Source organism: Zosterops lateralis, assembly GCF_965231275.1.
Source record: "Zosterops lateralis genome assembly, chromosome: 1".
In the NCBI taxonomy this organism is placed as follows: domain Eukaryota; kingdom Metazoa; phylum Chordata; class Aves; order Passeriformes; family Zosteropidae; genus Zosterops; species Zosterops lateralis.
The window spans coordinates 21,228,901-21,243,898 of record NC_139762.1 but is presented as its reverse complement, the minus strand read 5'-3'; the positions used below and the strand labels follow the sequence as shown (position 1 = coordinate 21,243,898).

Sequence of the window (14,998 nt, the reverse complement as noted above, 5' to 3'; positions counted from 1 at the left end):
TTAAGAAGAGGGAAGGGCACTTTGAGACAACCTCTTGTTGGTAATTCTAAAGAAGTTTTGAGGCCACGGTTGTCTTAGTTTCCTGCTGTTCTGTGCTGTAAAGCCCTTACAGGCTCCCTGTTGTTCAAAAACAGCTTGTCACTGCAAATCAGCTTAGCCGACCAATTAATAAATCCTTTCGAACATATTGCATTCACACTAATTAAAGGGTCGGGTTTTTTCCCCTTTACCATTCAGATTCTTCAGGTTTCCAGTATAAGCTGTGAAGTGCAAACAACAATCCAACAATCAGTGCAGATCACGCACTGCGGGAAGAGGAGATGTGTTTTCTGACCAAGCATCCAGCTCTTAGGGTGGTATGTTCTGCTTTCATATTCAGCGTGCTCATTGCTGAAGGACAGCCTGGGGAAGAGCATGGGCAGGATGGCAGCAATCCTCCCAGCAGAGGCTCTCTGGTGGAAGTTTTACGAATTCTCTCAGCTGAAAACACTGAGCTCCACATGAACCACTCACGAGAACTGGTCAAAATGTTACTGGAGAGAGCTGAGTGCCCACAGCGGATTTATGGCATGCAAGAGGATTGTAATCTGGTTAGTGCTTCAATTAATGAGGGATATCTTTACAGGATCATCAGTGAGTTCTAGCATTTGTTAGAGTGATACTGTCCTGAATGTGATACCTAAACATGTAAAAAACTTCTTGTTGCAGCAACAAAAAAATTGTCCCTGCCTTGCATCATTTTGAAATATTATTATTTATTGTTTGAGCTCATGAAGAGATGTTCCAAACATGGCAGACATTCCTTTTAAAGTTCCCAAGTTTTTGTTTTCCAGCAAAAAATTTTCCACTGAAACCTGTTTAACAATAAAAGCATGAGTTTGAATTTGGGGCACAGGATTTCTACTGTGGAAAGACATAGTTTGAACTGGGGAACAGTTCTTCCACTGTTTGCGTTGTTGTTCTGGATTTTACTTCATAAAAATAAAACCCAGACAGGATTGTCTCAGAATTATGTGCTACTTCACTGAAATATTCAAGATTAAGGGGAGGGTTTTGTAAGCAGTTCAGGTCAAGGAAAATGAAAGGCAGAACAATGAATCTCCAAATCCAAATTGAAACTGGAAGTAGTCCAGGGTACAGTTGCACAGAGGGATTGGTTGTCTACTGGAGAATATTTTCAGAACCCAGTTCTGATTCAATGAAGAAAGGACAGAGACAGTGTTACTGAGCAACTTAGCTGAAAGGGACGACAAAGGGCTTGGTCAGCCTTGGCTTTCATTACTCCAGCCCTGGCGCTGTTCAGTGACCTACATACAGCAGTGTCACTTTATACCACACTTATGAGGATGGTCTGAAAGGCGAATGTTTTTACAAGGTGCTGTTCTCAGCAATCTGCCAAACCAATGGAGTGGGGAATCTTTATATCCTATGCAGTAGACAGCTGCTCTCTTACTTGATCCTTTCTAAAAATGCTCCCATTTTTCATATGAGCCAAATGTGAAATTTCATACATAAATATTGTAGGTGCTTGTCATTACCTAAATGGATAAGTTTTTATGAAGGAAATTATTCACACATGGGCAATGAGTATACATCAGATACAGGCCCAGACTGAAAATTGACAATGTATTAAACATGGCTATATAGTCCTCCTAAACTTCACAAAACAGAGGACTGAGTTTTTGTTTGTTCTTTTTGTTTTTCTTCTCAACTGGCATGGTTTTTTCTTGTATTTGTGATGTATTTCTGGAGGGCTTACCCACTGTGTCCTTGGAAGGACAAAATCTGAGGGAAACTTAGCTGGGGCATACTTTGGTCAGTACTGCTGCTCTGTTCAGGCTTCATCTTGGAAATTTTCTATAGCAAGACTTTGAGGACTTTCAGCATTTTCAGTACTCCTCAGTGTTGTCTATTGTCTGAGTCAGAACCATTGCACACATCCTGAACTGCCAGTGTTTCTGTGCCAGCACCACAGGAATGTGGTTATCTGTAGGAAAATCCTTGAGAGAGACGTGGCACTTTCAGTCACATGGAGCCCACGTGGTACCATGCTTAAATATTTTGTGATGATTTAACAAGATTTGGTAACCCAAGACAGCAAAAACTGTGCAAGAAGCACTATCCTTCAAGTACATCAAAATTTGAAACAGAATGCCCCACCTTAGCTTGGTATTTTCTTCCTCATACTTGTTGGGAATCATTAATTGATTTCAGATTCAATTTCCCTTCTAAATCCAGTAGTCTGTTTATACCACATGGCTTTGTTTCAGATTTTTTTATTCTTGTTTTTATGATATCTCTAATGGGTGCTTAAAAGCAGTGAAGTTTAACTCTTTCTTTAGACCCTCTTCTGGCTTGTTGTTATGTAGTGGCCCTATGTCTCTTTGGGTAGGGGCTGGCAGCTATTGAATGGCATCTGATATTTCTTTATCACCTAAGCACACAGAAGTCATATATTTCTTGCACTGGTAATTTTTTTTTTTTTTTAACTTCTGGCCATTTAAACAAAATAAACTCAAACTTCAGTCCCCAAGTTGTGGGCTTCTTTCTTTTGTAGGAAATAAGCATTTCTAAATCAAGGATGGATGGTTATTCTTGTAAAAATATTAGTAGCGGCAAAAAACCCCAAAACTAACTAGCAAACAAAAAAACCCAACCTAGTGACAAATTCTTTTTATCCTCTTAATATCTCTTCAAGAGTCACTCACCATGGGCTACACATATACTATGGAGTAACTGCATCTTTTACAATGCATCTGCTTCCTCCTAATTAGCAATTTTCTTTTCAGTCATCTTCCTTGCAAGAGCAAAGGACTTACAAACAATAGACTCACTGATTGCAATTTTTCCTCAATAGATTTTAAAATCTTACAGAAACCGTTGAAAATCTTCCACTTCATGTCATATGTTTATTGTATTCCTGCTGAGTGTTCATAAGGGCTAATTGACTGCCTTGAGGTCTTTGGAACAGAAAACAGAATAGACTCCTCCTAGTCCAAAGAGCAAAGAGTTGTTAAACTTGAAGACCTTGATAAGCGATGTAGGCAGGACAGGACACAGTGAATCATACTGTAATCTAGCTTATTTATGTATATAAATAGTTAATTTGTTTATTAATATCTGCAATTTTCCAATTTTCCTCTTTTTTTTTTTTTTTTTTTTTTTTTTTTAGATTTAGATTTAGATTCATTATTTTGAGATTTCTTGTTAGAATTCATATTAAAAAGTAGCAGACCTCTCAGTTCCTCTAAGGAACTTTGGCTTCTGAACATGACAATGTTTGTTTCATTAACCCAGCTTCAGTGGAGGAAAGTAAACTAATGTACACAGTGAGCCCCACCAAACATATCATGCTTGTAGCCACAAAAAAATTATTCTGACAAACTGGATTCCATTTGGATTCATTATTTATTAGAGTGCAGCGTTGATCCTCCCATGGTGTCTCATGTCTTGTAGTTTCTTCTCTAAGATGTACAGTTCAGCTGCACTACTATTGTGGAGATTAGCTCACACAGCTATAATGTGCTTGGAAAGGAGTTTGTTAGAAAAAACAGATACAGAATGAATAACATTAATTACAAAATCTCTTCAAGAAAGATTCTTTACTTTGCACTTCAGTGTCTTATTTCTCGTAACCTGAGATAGACCTCTATTAGTCTTCTGGTCTAATTTACAGACTAACTTTTGTATGAGCAGCAAGTTTCTGAATTTCTGATATAAAGACACTTGTTTTGATATCAAGAAAAAAATGAGAGAGAGAGAGAGCAAGAGAGAGAGAGAGATGTATGTATATATATATATATATATACACACACATATTAAAAAAATCTATGCTCAGATGTAAAGCCTGCACAGGGTGAATATGTAATTTCAGTCCCTCTTGAAATGCTTTTGAAGGACTAAATGGGGTTGAGACCTGGGGTGCTGACTCTCTGCATTCAATCTCATTGTTGCAGTTAACAGAATTCATTGAGAAACATAAAAATAGCTGTGTGATTACAGGCTCAATTATGTCTCTCAGCAGTGCATTGAAAATGGTATAACTTCTATTTACAGAGCCTCAATTAACTACAGTTCAGCAACTGCTTTTATCTTATAATGTAAACACATATAGAATGCACAGATGGAAATATGAATAGCCCTAGCCCTTATCTAATATATTTGTAACCAGAAGTATAATCTGCTGAAGCCAGTGGAAAGTTTTCATTCTCTACAATGATTGATAAGAATTATTCCTAATTGTAGGGAGTCTCAAACCACTAAATCATAGAATTACCAAATGGAATCATAGAATGGTTTGAGTTTGATGCGACATTAAAGATCATGTAGTTCCACTCCCCCTGCCATGAGCAGGGGCACCTCCCAATAGACCAGGTTGCTCAAAGTGCCATCTCTAAGACACTCAACTTTTCTTAAAAACAAAAGGACCTCTGGGAAAAAAACAACACCATGGTGTGATCTTGCAGCCACAGAACTGCAATTAATTACCTGCACCCTCCTCCTGCCATTCCATCAGCCTGCATCTATGTAGTTTTGGGTTTGATCCCTTAAATATAGAAGTTGTATTCTCCTGTTGACCTTCCTATCTGTATTTGCAGATGCCTGGCAGGATGTTACTTGAATTGATTTTCCATTTATTTTTATTTCTTCACAGTGCCTTGAACCAGATGCTTTGTTACTAATAGCTGGAGGAGATTTAGAAGACCATCTCAGTGAAGAAGTATTTGAAAGAATTTCTCTTATTCTTCTCTACTACATTCTTCATCGTAGAGATATGTGTTCTTCAGAATTCAGCTTGAATGATAAGGATTATAAATTTTACCTACAGAGCATGCTTAGTTTAAGACATGATGAAGACTGTTACTATTTTTCACGGAATGAAACTGAAGATATTTTAGTTGCAGTAAGGCAACATTTTAAAACTTCTGAAAACCAGGTAAAGAACACATATATAAAAATAACTTCATTTTTATTATAGGTATAATGCTTTTATGCTAGAACAGAGACTATGCCAGTATCACAGTCTTCCAGAAGACTGGTAAATGAAAGTGTATGAGCACAGGTCGAACACTGGTATTGTGTTGTATGTGCTGTTTAATGTTTTTCTTTGAGTTGTTTCTAGCCTGTGACACATCAACAGGGTCTGCTGCGAAGTGGTTGGGGAGATACTGCATTTTAGGGACCATTCCTAATAGGTAATTTAGATGCAGTTGCTCTGCTTAGGGCAGATGCAAAACAGCACAGATGTGGAGATGCAAGACCTTGCACTGGGCTCCAAGACAGAAAGTTCTTTCTCATCTCTGATATTTGCTAGCATAGATACACTATCAGTGATCTGTGAGATCTGTTTGAGATAGATCTATCTATAAGGTTCTATTTGAGATCCCTTTCTCAAATAGGAGCTATAAAATAATAGAATAATATTCTAGAGTTCAAAGTCAAAGTATTTAAATGGTATAAAACAGAAAAGATTCATAACTGGTTGGTACAGGAGAAATAATAAATTATTTTGCTGTGATGAAATCCTTGTCAGGTTCTAAACTTCCATGTCTATCCAAAGCTGGATGGAATGAGGAATCTGTCCAAAGACATGATGGCTTCCTTCAGTTGCAACACATACATTTTTGACTAATTAGCTACCAGCATGGATATGCCTTGTAGAAAGATTGTTAAAGATAAGCTTAAAGTTAAAAAAAAAAGCATATTGAGTATTTTCAGCTAAGATCATAGTTTCTAAGTCAGGAAACATGCTGTGAGTTTTCTCAATTCTGTTTGGAATTCCATGTCTCAATTAAGATCTATGAAATAATAGAATAAAATTCTGGAGTTCAATGTCAAAGAAAAGCTTCTTATAATGGGCAATAAACCAGGTTTTTACCAGAGTATATAATTTTTAAGTATAGGTTGACCTCCTGTTTGTAGCCCCTTAGATCTGTTCAATGTATTGAGCTAAAACTGGTTTATACAAAGCTCAAATTTGTCCTTTTCATTTCATTAGATTTTAACTTACAGCCTACTGTAGTAGGGTTTTCTGCGTAAATAGAAGATGGGTAGGAGACCTGGCTGTGTCCAGAATGTTGAGGACCTCCAGTTCCTCTCTGTCTTCCTTGTGTGGTCATTTCTCATCATAAATTATTCATTGACCTTCTTTTAGTTCTGAGTCTTGGTGAACGTGCCGATTTCCAAGGACTCCAATGGTATCTGAGCAACTGTAAAGAGGCATTGGAGGGTATTTGGAATGTCAAGATAGAATAACAACCCATGGAAGGTCTTACTGAGGGTTCTGTTTGTTTATGCTGGCAGTATAATCAGTTGTCAAGCCTATCCAGTAACTGAGACTTCACTGCTCACTAACTTGAGGGAAAAGAGGTTTCTTTTATGAAAGGTACACAAAACATAATAGCATAATACTTGGAAGCACAGCACTTGAGTTGTGGAAAAGAGCCAATGGTGCAGGGTGCTCATGGAAGAAAAGCATTTTTAGTGGCTCTATGTGTTTGGGTTTCACAGAAAATATCCTCTTCTTTAGTCATAGCACCTAATATCTTGTTTGAAATGAGAGATTAAATTTTGGGTTGTGACAATTTTCATGTATCATGAATGAGCAGGAAAAGAAATGGCAGCCTCCTCTCTGAAGTGTTTAAGGGCTACATAAGGCGAGATGAGTATGTGTGAAATAAACTACTACTGTATTGGCTTATCTAGCTGACTTTTAATTTTGTTAATATGAGTTAGAAAAGAAAAATTAAGTAAGTTTTTCTTTAGTTGTTGTTGTTTCATTCAAACCCATCTATTTGCAGTGTAAATAAACAAGAAAGGGAAAAGGGAAGAAAATAAGAAAAGGTGGATACATTTCTGGGCAACTGAGAGAGTTTGCAGACCTCCACACACATGGTTGCATGCCACTGACTACTATTTTTATTTGGTGACCCAGCAGGAAAGTTACCCTTAATCTGCAAAATGATATATTTCCATATTGTCCCCAGATAACCACTCCATAAAAAACTATTGATTGCATTGAATAGGTAAGGAACTAAAAACATTTAAAGAATTCTTTCTGAAGTCTGAGATGAAGAGTTAAAGTCTGTATTATTTAAGCCAATTTCTCATGCTTTCACAAAAATTCCTCCCCTTTCTTCCACTTTCTGGAAGTAGATGTAATTGAGGAGGACACTTGGAACAAAAGAAAGAACAGGAAAATAACACTAAGCAAAAATATCATGGATGAAGGACTGTACTTTTTCCCCATTAGACACTGAGTAAATGTTCAAGATTCTTAATTCTATGCCTGGTCTCCTGAAAATGCCCTTTGATTTGCTGTCCTGCTGGCAATTACAGCTTATATCTTAGCATTTTTTCTACTCTGGCTGTCTGTGAAATTGTTGTCCCCGGTTTCTCCTCCTGTTGCTCTGATTATTTAAATGGAGGTGAGCAGGACTGTCTTCATGCTGTTTTCTCCTGATTTCAGTGTGTTGATGTGAGCACTCTGGAGAAAAATGCTGATATAATGGACAGAGATGGTGCTGATGAAAACACTCTTCCACGCCTGGCTGCTTTAATCTTTACTCTTGCTCTCCAAGGAGTCTGTATGGGGAAAGCAAGTTTACCTTCCCCAGAATTCTTTATAAAATATATTTTCAGTTCTCTAAATAGTACCACGGAGCTCCAAGTGACAGGTAAGCTGGAGTATGCAAAGTTCATTTTCTTCAGGAAAATTTATTGCTGGACTTATCAGAAATTCTACTTAACCATAAATAAATAGAAGTATAGGAGAGCTCTGAGTGGTCCAAAAATAACAAAACGAAACCCCAAAACAAGACAAATGCTGAGCTCTCAGCAGCAACTATTAATTTCTGTAAACCGTTATGCCTGCTTAGCAGTTTAAGAAGCTACACCATCAATTCAGGGGCCTGGTATGGATTTAGAAGGTTGTTATAAGACATCTACTTTTCCTTTTTTGTGGCAACTGCTAACAGCAACAGTTTACAAGCTTTTCAAAGCACTTTTAAAAAATTACTTTAAGTATGGATTAAAACAGATTAAGAAGTTGAATTGAGCATAGATAAAAACATTTTTAACGTTCATAGCGTACACAGAGGTGGATTGAATTACAGAAATAAATATTAAAAATAAATCTTTATCCCAAATCTGGGGCTCCATGTTTTTATTTATATAAGCTGGTTTGCCTGCAAAGCCCTTCCTTTAAAATTGTCCAGCCAGATCTTGTAAAATAATTGTCCCAAGAATGGATGGAGCCATCTCAGCACAGTGCTACTAAATATCTATATATGGTGAAATCTGGGCCCCAATGCAGATAACAGCAGGACTGTATGTTTGGTGGAGTTAGGATGTTATTCAGAAAAAACAAAACATTATTCTTAACCAGAATCACTCTGTAATTCTTTGTTACAGAGAAGTCTATTTTGAGTCTAAGCTCATTATACTGTCCCTTTAAATTTATTTCAATTCTTAATAGTAACTTGGAAAGATCAAGAATATGGAAGCATAGAAAAAGAAAATTAGATTTTATTACATTTAGAAAACAAATACACCTGCAGCTCCATTCACATCTGTTTGTTTAAGTAGCCAAAAGAAGATAGTGAAACATCTTATCAGAAACCTTTTGTGAGATTTACCTTTAAGATTATACCACTTGCGTTTTCTGAGTAACAAGATTAAAAAAAAAAAAAGGATTATCATATAGAAACATTCCCATTAATCTAAATTTCTTTAAAATTAATTTCTGGAGCACTTTTTAATGGACAAATTAAGGTTTACAGGAATTATTACTATGGCTTCATTTGAAAGTGCAGGGGTAAAGGAAGGTGATAAAGAAGATAAGATAGGGCCTGCCCCTTCAAATAACTGGGTATTCCATCAGCAGAAGCACCCATTGCACCAAGCTATGAGGTACATCTGTGCATGATCTCAGGTTTGGGTTAGGGATCCTGGCTCTCTCCTTCCTATTTCAGTACTGTGACCAGGTATGCTTCCCAGTTAATCAAAGGAGAGAAAAAAAATCACTGTCCTATGCTGCACTTCTGAAGTGCAGCACAACATCCTGAAGAATGATTTCAGAACACCCTGTAAAGGATCTATTTCCTGATCTGAATACCTGGCTGTGGCAGCTTAGTGTGGAGTTCCATTTACGCAGGAAAATTTTAAGAACACTAAAGTTATTTAGAAATTAATAGATAACTTTGTGAGAGATGCTGATCAAACGAAAGACGAATTGCCTTTCAGTCACATTTGTTTTCTTCTGAGACAGTCATAGGCAAAACATCTGAGTGCAATATGTAAAGAAGGAAATGCTGAGGATCTGAGTGTCTGGAACTTCCAGAGTTGTTAAGCAGAAATTGCCTCCAGTACCAAACTGAGAAAAGAGTATTAAAATGAGGAATTTAATCAATGTTATAACAAACAAACAAAAAAAGATATTGTCTTTTAAATATTTTGTCTTTTAAATGTGCATTTGCCCACAGTAACATATCTGTTCTCTAATGAATTACTAGAACTAGAACAACTACTAAATGTGCTTACAGCCAAAAAGACCTGCACTGTAAATGGACAATTTCACAGTCACAAAAGAAGACATTACAGTATGGCAATCAGAGATATTGGAAGAAGAAATACTCCAGTCAAAGGAAACCATACAAAAGGAGACTATCTGAAAAGCTATTTTGAAGATCGTGAAAGGAACACAGATTGGGACCAGGTTAATTTCTTTTTATGTTATTATAGTGTTGGTGGCAGAATTTCACTGATAGAAGTTTAAATTGATTTGCAAACCATGCAGTATGTCTGAGGTAACATGTATTAGTTTGAGAAAGGCATGTTGATATGGGTGAAAATAAATATTTATATACCTATATTTGTTTAAATACTAATTGGAGAAAAATCTTTGTGGATATTGAATGTGCAGTTAAGGTCACTGGGAGGGGTTAACAATGATTACGTAGAATCGGGAGTTTCTTCAAGACACAGAGGACTGGAGTAACATGTCTTTGATGTTTTCATACAGTTGTTAGCAATTTCTTGTGGTTTTACGTCACAGAGTTTCTAGGACCCATTAGGTGACCTGGTAGAAAGGATTGTTTTGCTCTAAGGAAAACAAAGTAAATTAAAGTTTCTATGTAAGCTGTTTTTAAAAAGCTTCTGTAAATTGAAGATTGGGCATTTCCACAGTCTTTTCATAGCTGTCTATGGAATCCAGAAGCCTTCTTTAGAAAGTATGAAGGCTGTAAAACAGAGCCTTAGCTACTCCCCAGTATCCTCTCTGAGGACTTTGAAGGACATTGCCTTATTGCAGGTGATTTTATCCTTATCCTATGCATTTGAAAATAAATAAATTTTGTTTATGGCAATGATCAAGATGGTAACTGACTTCCATCCTTTAGACTGGGAATCATTCCTTAGACGAAAAACGATACTTTAAAGTATATAATCTGTATATATATTGATGAATGCATTTGAAATAAATACTACAAAGAAGACTTTTCTGTTGTTTTCAATACTTTACCATTTATGTTAACTCAGTGGCAATGTTTCTCCTCCGTTTAGGAGAACTGAGAGTGATGTGCAATTGACTTTTTCTGTGTGGTCATTTTATGATGGGAAGCTGAGACAAATTTCCTCTGGTTAAATGCTATTCTGATAGATATTTATCTGTGTAATTGTATTGCATTTGAAATGCATACTCTATCAATACGTTTATTTCTTTGCAGCTGGCCACAAAAAAGGATCATGCTGATCAGCATGATGAGGCTTTTAATGGGGGTCTCAAAATAATCTTAAATTAAGGTCATTTTAAATGCGTTTCATATGAAATTTAAATTATAAAGGACAGAAATCAGTAGTGATTCTATCTGTAAAAGAAGTAAAATTGTTCTCCAGCAATTGAAGTATTTTTAAAGCTCAGTTTTTGATTTCTTGAATTTCTGAGACCGACTGTAACTCAAAAGATAATTTTACAGGAGTGTTATCTGAGTCTTAGGAGTCAACTGAGATCCAAATATTCTGTATATGTAAAAAATCACAAAGAAACATCTGGACAGAAGATAATTTCTCTTCTGTATTAATTCCTAGTTTCTAAGGGGTTTTCTTTCCATTTCTGTTCCTTTTACCTATGCCTATTTTCCTTGACATATTCCATTAGAACACTTCATGTTTCGCTACTGTGTTGCTACTTTTGTCTCCCATTTTCTGCACCTATGATAGCTATTGTGCTTCATTAGTAACAGATTCTGCTACATACAAGACATTGAATAGTCCATGGCTTATGTTTGCTAACTGCATTAAGAGCTGTAATTTAATTTTTATATAGGAATATATATTTGAAACATTACCTCAGAAAAAGGGTCACTGCTTTATTTTAAAGTCATAATTGTCTCTACGATTAAAAATATGTATTAAAAAAGTAAGTGGCAGGTGATCTGGTAAGATAAATAATCTTAAATTCCATTAAGCTGTGTCACAATGTCTATCTATTCATTTATTCTTCCTCATTAAAAAAATTCAGATTTTGGAAACACAAATCATCCATCCATCCATCCATCCATCCATCCATCCATCCATCTATTCATCCATCCAGTTTTTCACAGGAAAATAGGTAAAAATCTATGTGCTTAATTCTTTGATATCATTCCCCCAGGAATACACACATAGTTGGTTTCTAATGGAGACAGTTCTCTGACTTCATATGTTAAAAAGCTTAAAAGGCTGGGGCTTGCAAGTAGAAAAGATGCAGGTCCTCGTGCCTCATGTCTTACAAGAACACTTTACTAAGTAGACCTAAACAGCTATTTTTTGTGTGTGGGTGGACAGTTTATTTTTACAGATGAGATTTTGCTTTTCATTGAAAATTCCTGGTAATAAATTCACATTAAAATTCAGGTTTATAGTAAACTTGGATCTTATTTTGCCTATTGTACTTTTCAATAAAGAGCCAACTTCAAAGTCAGATCAGGTTTTACAGAACCAAGTCCAGTTGAATTTTGAATGTCTCCAAATACAGAGTTTTTATAGTGTTTTTTGGGAAACCTGTACCAGTGCTTTATTGCCTTCATCTTGAGGGACTTCTTTATTATAGCAAATTGGAGGTTTTTGTTGCTGCAAGTAGTACCTTTTGCCTCTCATTGTTTTGCTGTATGCCTCTGAGAAGATTCTGGTTATCTCTTCCCTCTAAATCAGCTTAGACAGTTGAAGACTTAGGATACCCACCAACCTTTCTTTTCCCAAACTGAACAAACCCATGTTCCTCAGCCTCTCCTGGCACATCATGTGTTGCAGTTCCCCAACCATCTTGGTGGCTCTCCACTGGACTTTCCTCAATTTGCCAGTGTCTTGCACTGCTGGTTATTAAGCTGTACATAATCCAAATGTGGATTCACATGTCCTGAGTGGTGGGCAATATTCTTTCTCCAGTACTGCTGGCTCTGCTCTTGCTAGCGCAGCCAATGTACAGTTAGTGGTTATTGCCACAAGCACACACTGGTGCCTCATGTTCAAGTTTCCTGTCAAAACCCACCCCAAGGGCTTTTTCTGCAAACTGCCTTCCGTCTGGCCAGTTTTCCCCAGTCTTTTTTGATACATGGGGTTGTTCCGTGTGAAGCACAATAAGCTTGTCTTGGCTGATCTATGTGAAGGTCTGGTCAGCCCATTTCTTTGTCTTATCAAGGTCCCTCTAAATAGCAGCCACACCCATCAGCATATTGACTAGAGATCCAAGTTGAATTTCACCTGTGAATGCCATCTGGTGCACTTTCTTCCATCACTCAAGTTGTTGGTGAAGGTATTAAATCCCTGCTCTGACTGGTCAGCAATGCTACTCATAACCAGCCAAAATCCAGTCTTCCAACTTGATACCAGATGTCAGTCTTCCCTAGTTCTAGAGTCAAAACCATTACCTAGAACAGGCAAAATTAAGGTCTCTTCCGGTGTGGTAGATCCTAAATTGTGTTCATGCTCTCCTTTGGCTTGAAAGCAGAACACACTAGGTCCAGGTGAAAAGATCACCCGTTGTCCTGAAGACTTGAATGTGGTTTTCAGAAAAATATATCAGTGCTCAACTAATTCATTTTCTTAGTGAACCACCAGGCATATTTTACTTCACTAACGGATGAGCAAAGGCAGAAATGTTCTGGGTTTTCACTAGGTTATTTAAAAGTAATTATACTTAACATCTTCAAAAGAAGCTTAAGCTTCAGTAATGAGAGAAAGAATATTTAGGAATCCCTTGAGTCTCAGATGCAGACAAAGTTAAATGAAAGAAAATGATTTGTTTTTAAATATTGAATCACAGCTCATCAGATGAGATTAAGAAATGAAGATTATTCCTTTAAGTAAGATAACATAATTGATCTGGAGTTCCTCTGTTTAAAAGTGTTTACAGAAATTTCAAATAGAATTTTTCTTGTGTTAACTGCTCATGTTTTCACTTGAAGTTTCATCCTGGAGAGAAAAACCCAATTCTTTGTGAAAATTTTTGAAATATAAATACTCCCATGAAAAATTGCTTCTTTTGACAAAGAGATGCTCCAAACAAGAACAAAAAGTAGTTGGAATTCTGAACTGCCTCTAGTAATTCAATATTAAGCAATCTTTGGACCAGTTTTAGACTATGTAACATCTAGTTTGCTGACATGTCTTCATTTAATGAATTTAAAAAGCTAACTTATTTTCATATCCTACTGAAAATCTAGTACAAGGATGAATCTTAGTATTGCTTTGATGTAGGGAGTATCTTATATTAATAGAACTATTACTGCAAATAATGTAGTTTCACAAGAATAGCTAGGAATATGGTTCTTATTAGCATTAAAGCATTTTTCTTATTATATACAACAATAAAATATTGAGAAATATTACTTTGTAAGATCTTAATGACATTAAGTGTCTTCAATAGAAATTGATGTGCTTTATCCCAAAAATTCTGTTTTTTCTGAAATATATATTTTTGAGTTTACACAGAAAAAAAAAAAGTGAAGTAATTTAAGTAATTAAACTAATTTAAGCAAGAAAGAGTAGAGATATATAGCAGGACTGGACTTTCCTGTGTTATTCTAAGATTCTGTATTTAACCTCAAAATTAAATGCAGGTGTATGCAACGTGTTTAGTAACTGTATATACTTTTTTGCAAAGGTTTGTTTCTCTGCCAATGAACTTGTGAAGATATTTTTGAAAAACAGTTCTTCCTCCATTTCTAAGGACCACTTCAAGCAAATCAGTCCAGCTATCATTCAGCAACTTTTAAGTTGTTCATGTCAGCTTCCTGACTTCAAACAGATAAAGCTTCCCCCAACAACTGTGGAAAGTGAGTTATGTTCTTATTAATAAATTATTATTTAAATTCAGATAAAGAGGTGCAAGGACTTCTGGAGACATTTCATTCATTAATAAATAAAAATGTGGGATTTATGCTGTCTGTAATTTATGCATTCTATGATTTAATAGCACACGTCAGATAACATAATATTATATTGAGAAGTGAGGGGATTCAATGGTCTAAATTTTGTGGTAATTGGAATTTTATTTCAACATGTAAGGTTTCAAGCTTTATTTTCTTCATTTCTTAGAGGACTGCTTGATATTGTAAGCAGGTAGGCAGTAGCAGGTCCTCCTCTATGGATTGCTGGGCAGTAAGGGCTTATTTTGTGAAATTTGCACCAGGTTTATATTGTAAGAATTGCATTGCCCATACATATAGCTTCAAGGTTCCATTAGCTGGCATTTTATACCATGACGTGGCAAATGTTTGATACAGGTAAGTTTTGCATGAATGCTACTGGTGTTTCAGCTTGTGGTATTTTATAGCAGAGAAGCTTTGAGGATACTATTGTGGTGAGAAAAACATCCAGAAAAACAGTAACAGGCAGCAGGATCAGTGTGATAGAGCTGGAACAAGAACTGATTTAGAGTATAATTAGGCTGTTTCAACTTGCAGTTGTAGCCCTCACCTGCCTCTGCTTCCAGTGTTTTCTGCCCCATCTGTTCCATGGA

The 14,998-nt window shown here is 36.2% G+C and overlaps 1 protein-coding gene across 1 annotated transcript in view; it reads left to right on the top strand.

Annotated features, from left to right (window-relative positions):
• Positions 1 to 320: 320 nt before the first annotated feature.
• The window catches only part of SLC39A12 (solute carrier family 39 member 12), a gene marked incomplete at its 5' end in the record, with an annotated part of 33,112 nt that continues 18,434 nt past the window's right edge, over positions 321 to 14,998 (top strand). Inside the window, 5 exons of the mRNA XM_083870838.1 lie at positions 321 to 590; positions 4,655 to 4,936; positions 7,469 to 7,676; positions 9,513 to 9,715; positions 14,141 to 14,312. Of these exons, the coding sequence (XP_083726964.1) occupies positions 321 to 590; positions 4,655 to 4,936; positions 7,469 to 7,676; positions 9,513 to 9,715; positions 14,141 to 14,312 (1,135 nt within the window). The remainder of the gene's footprint in view (positions 591 to 4,654; positions 4,937 to 7,468; positions 7,677 to 9,512; positions 9,716 to 14,140; positions 14,313 to 14,998) is intronic.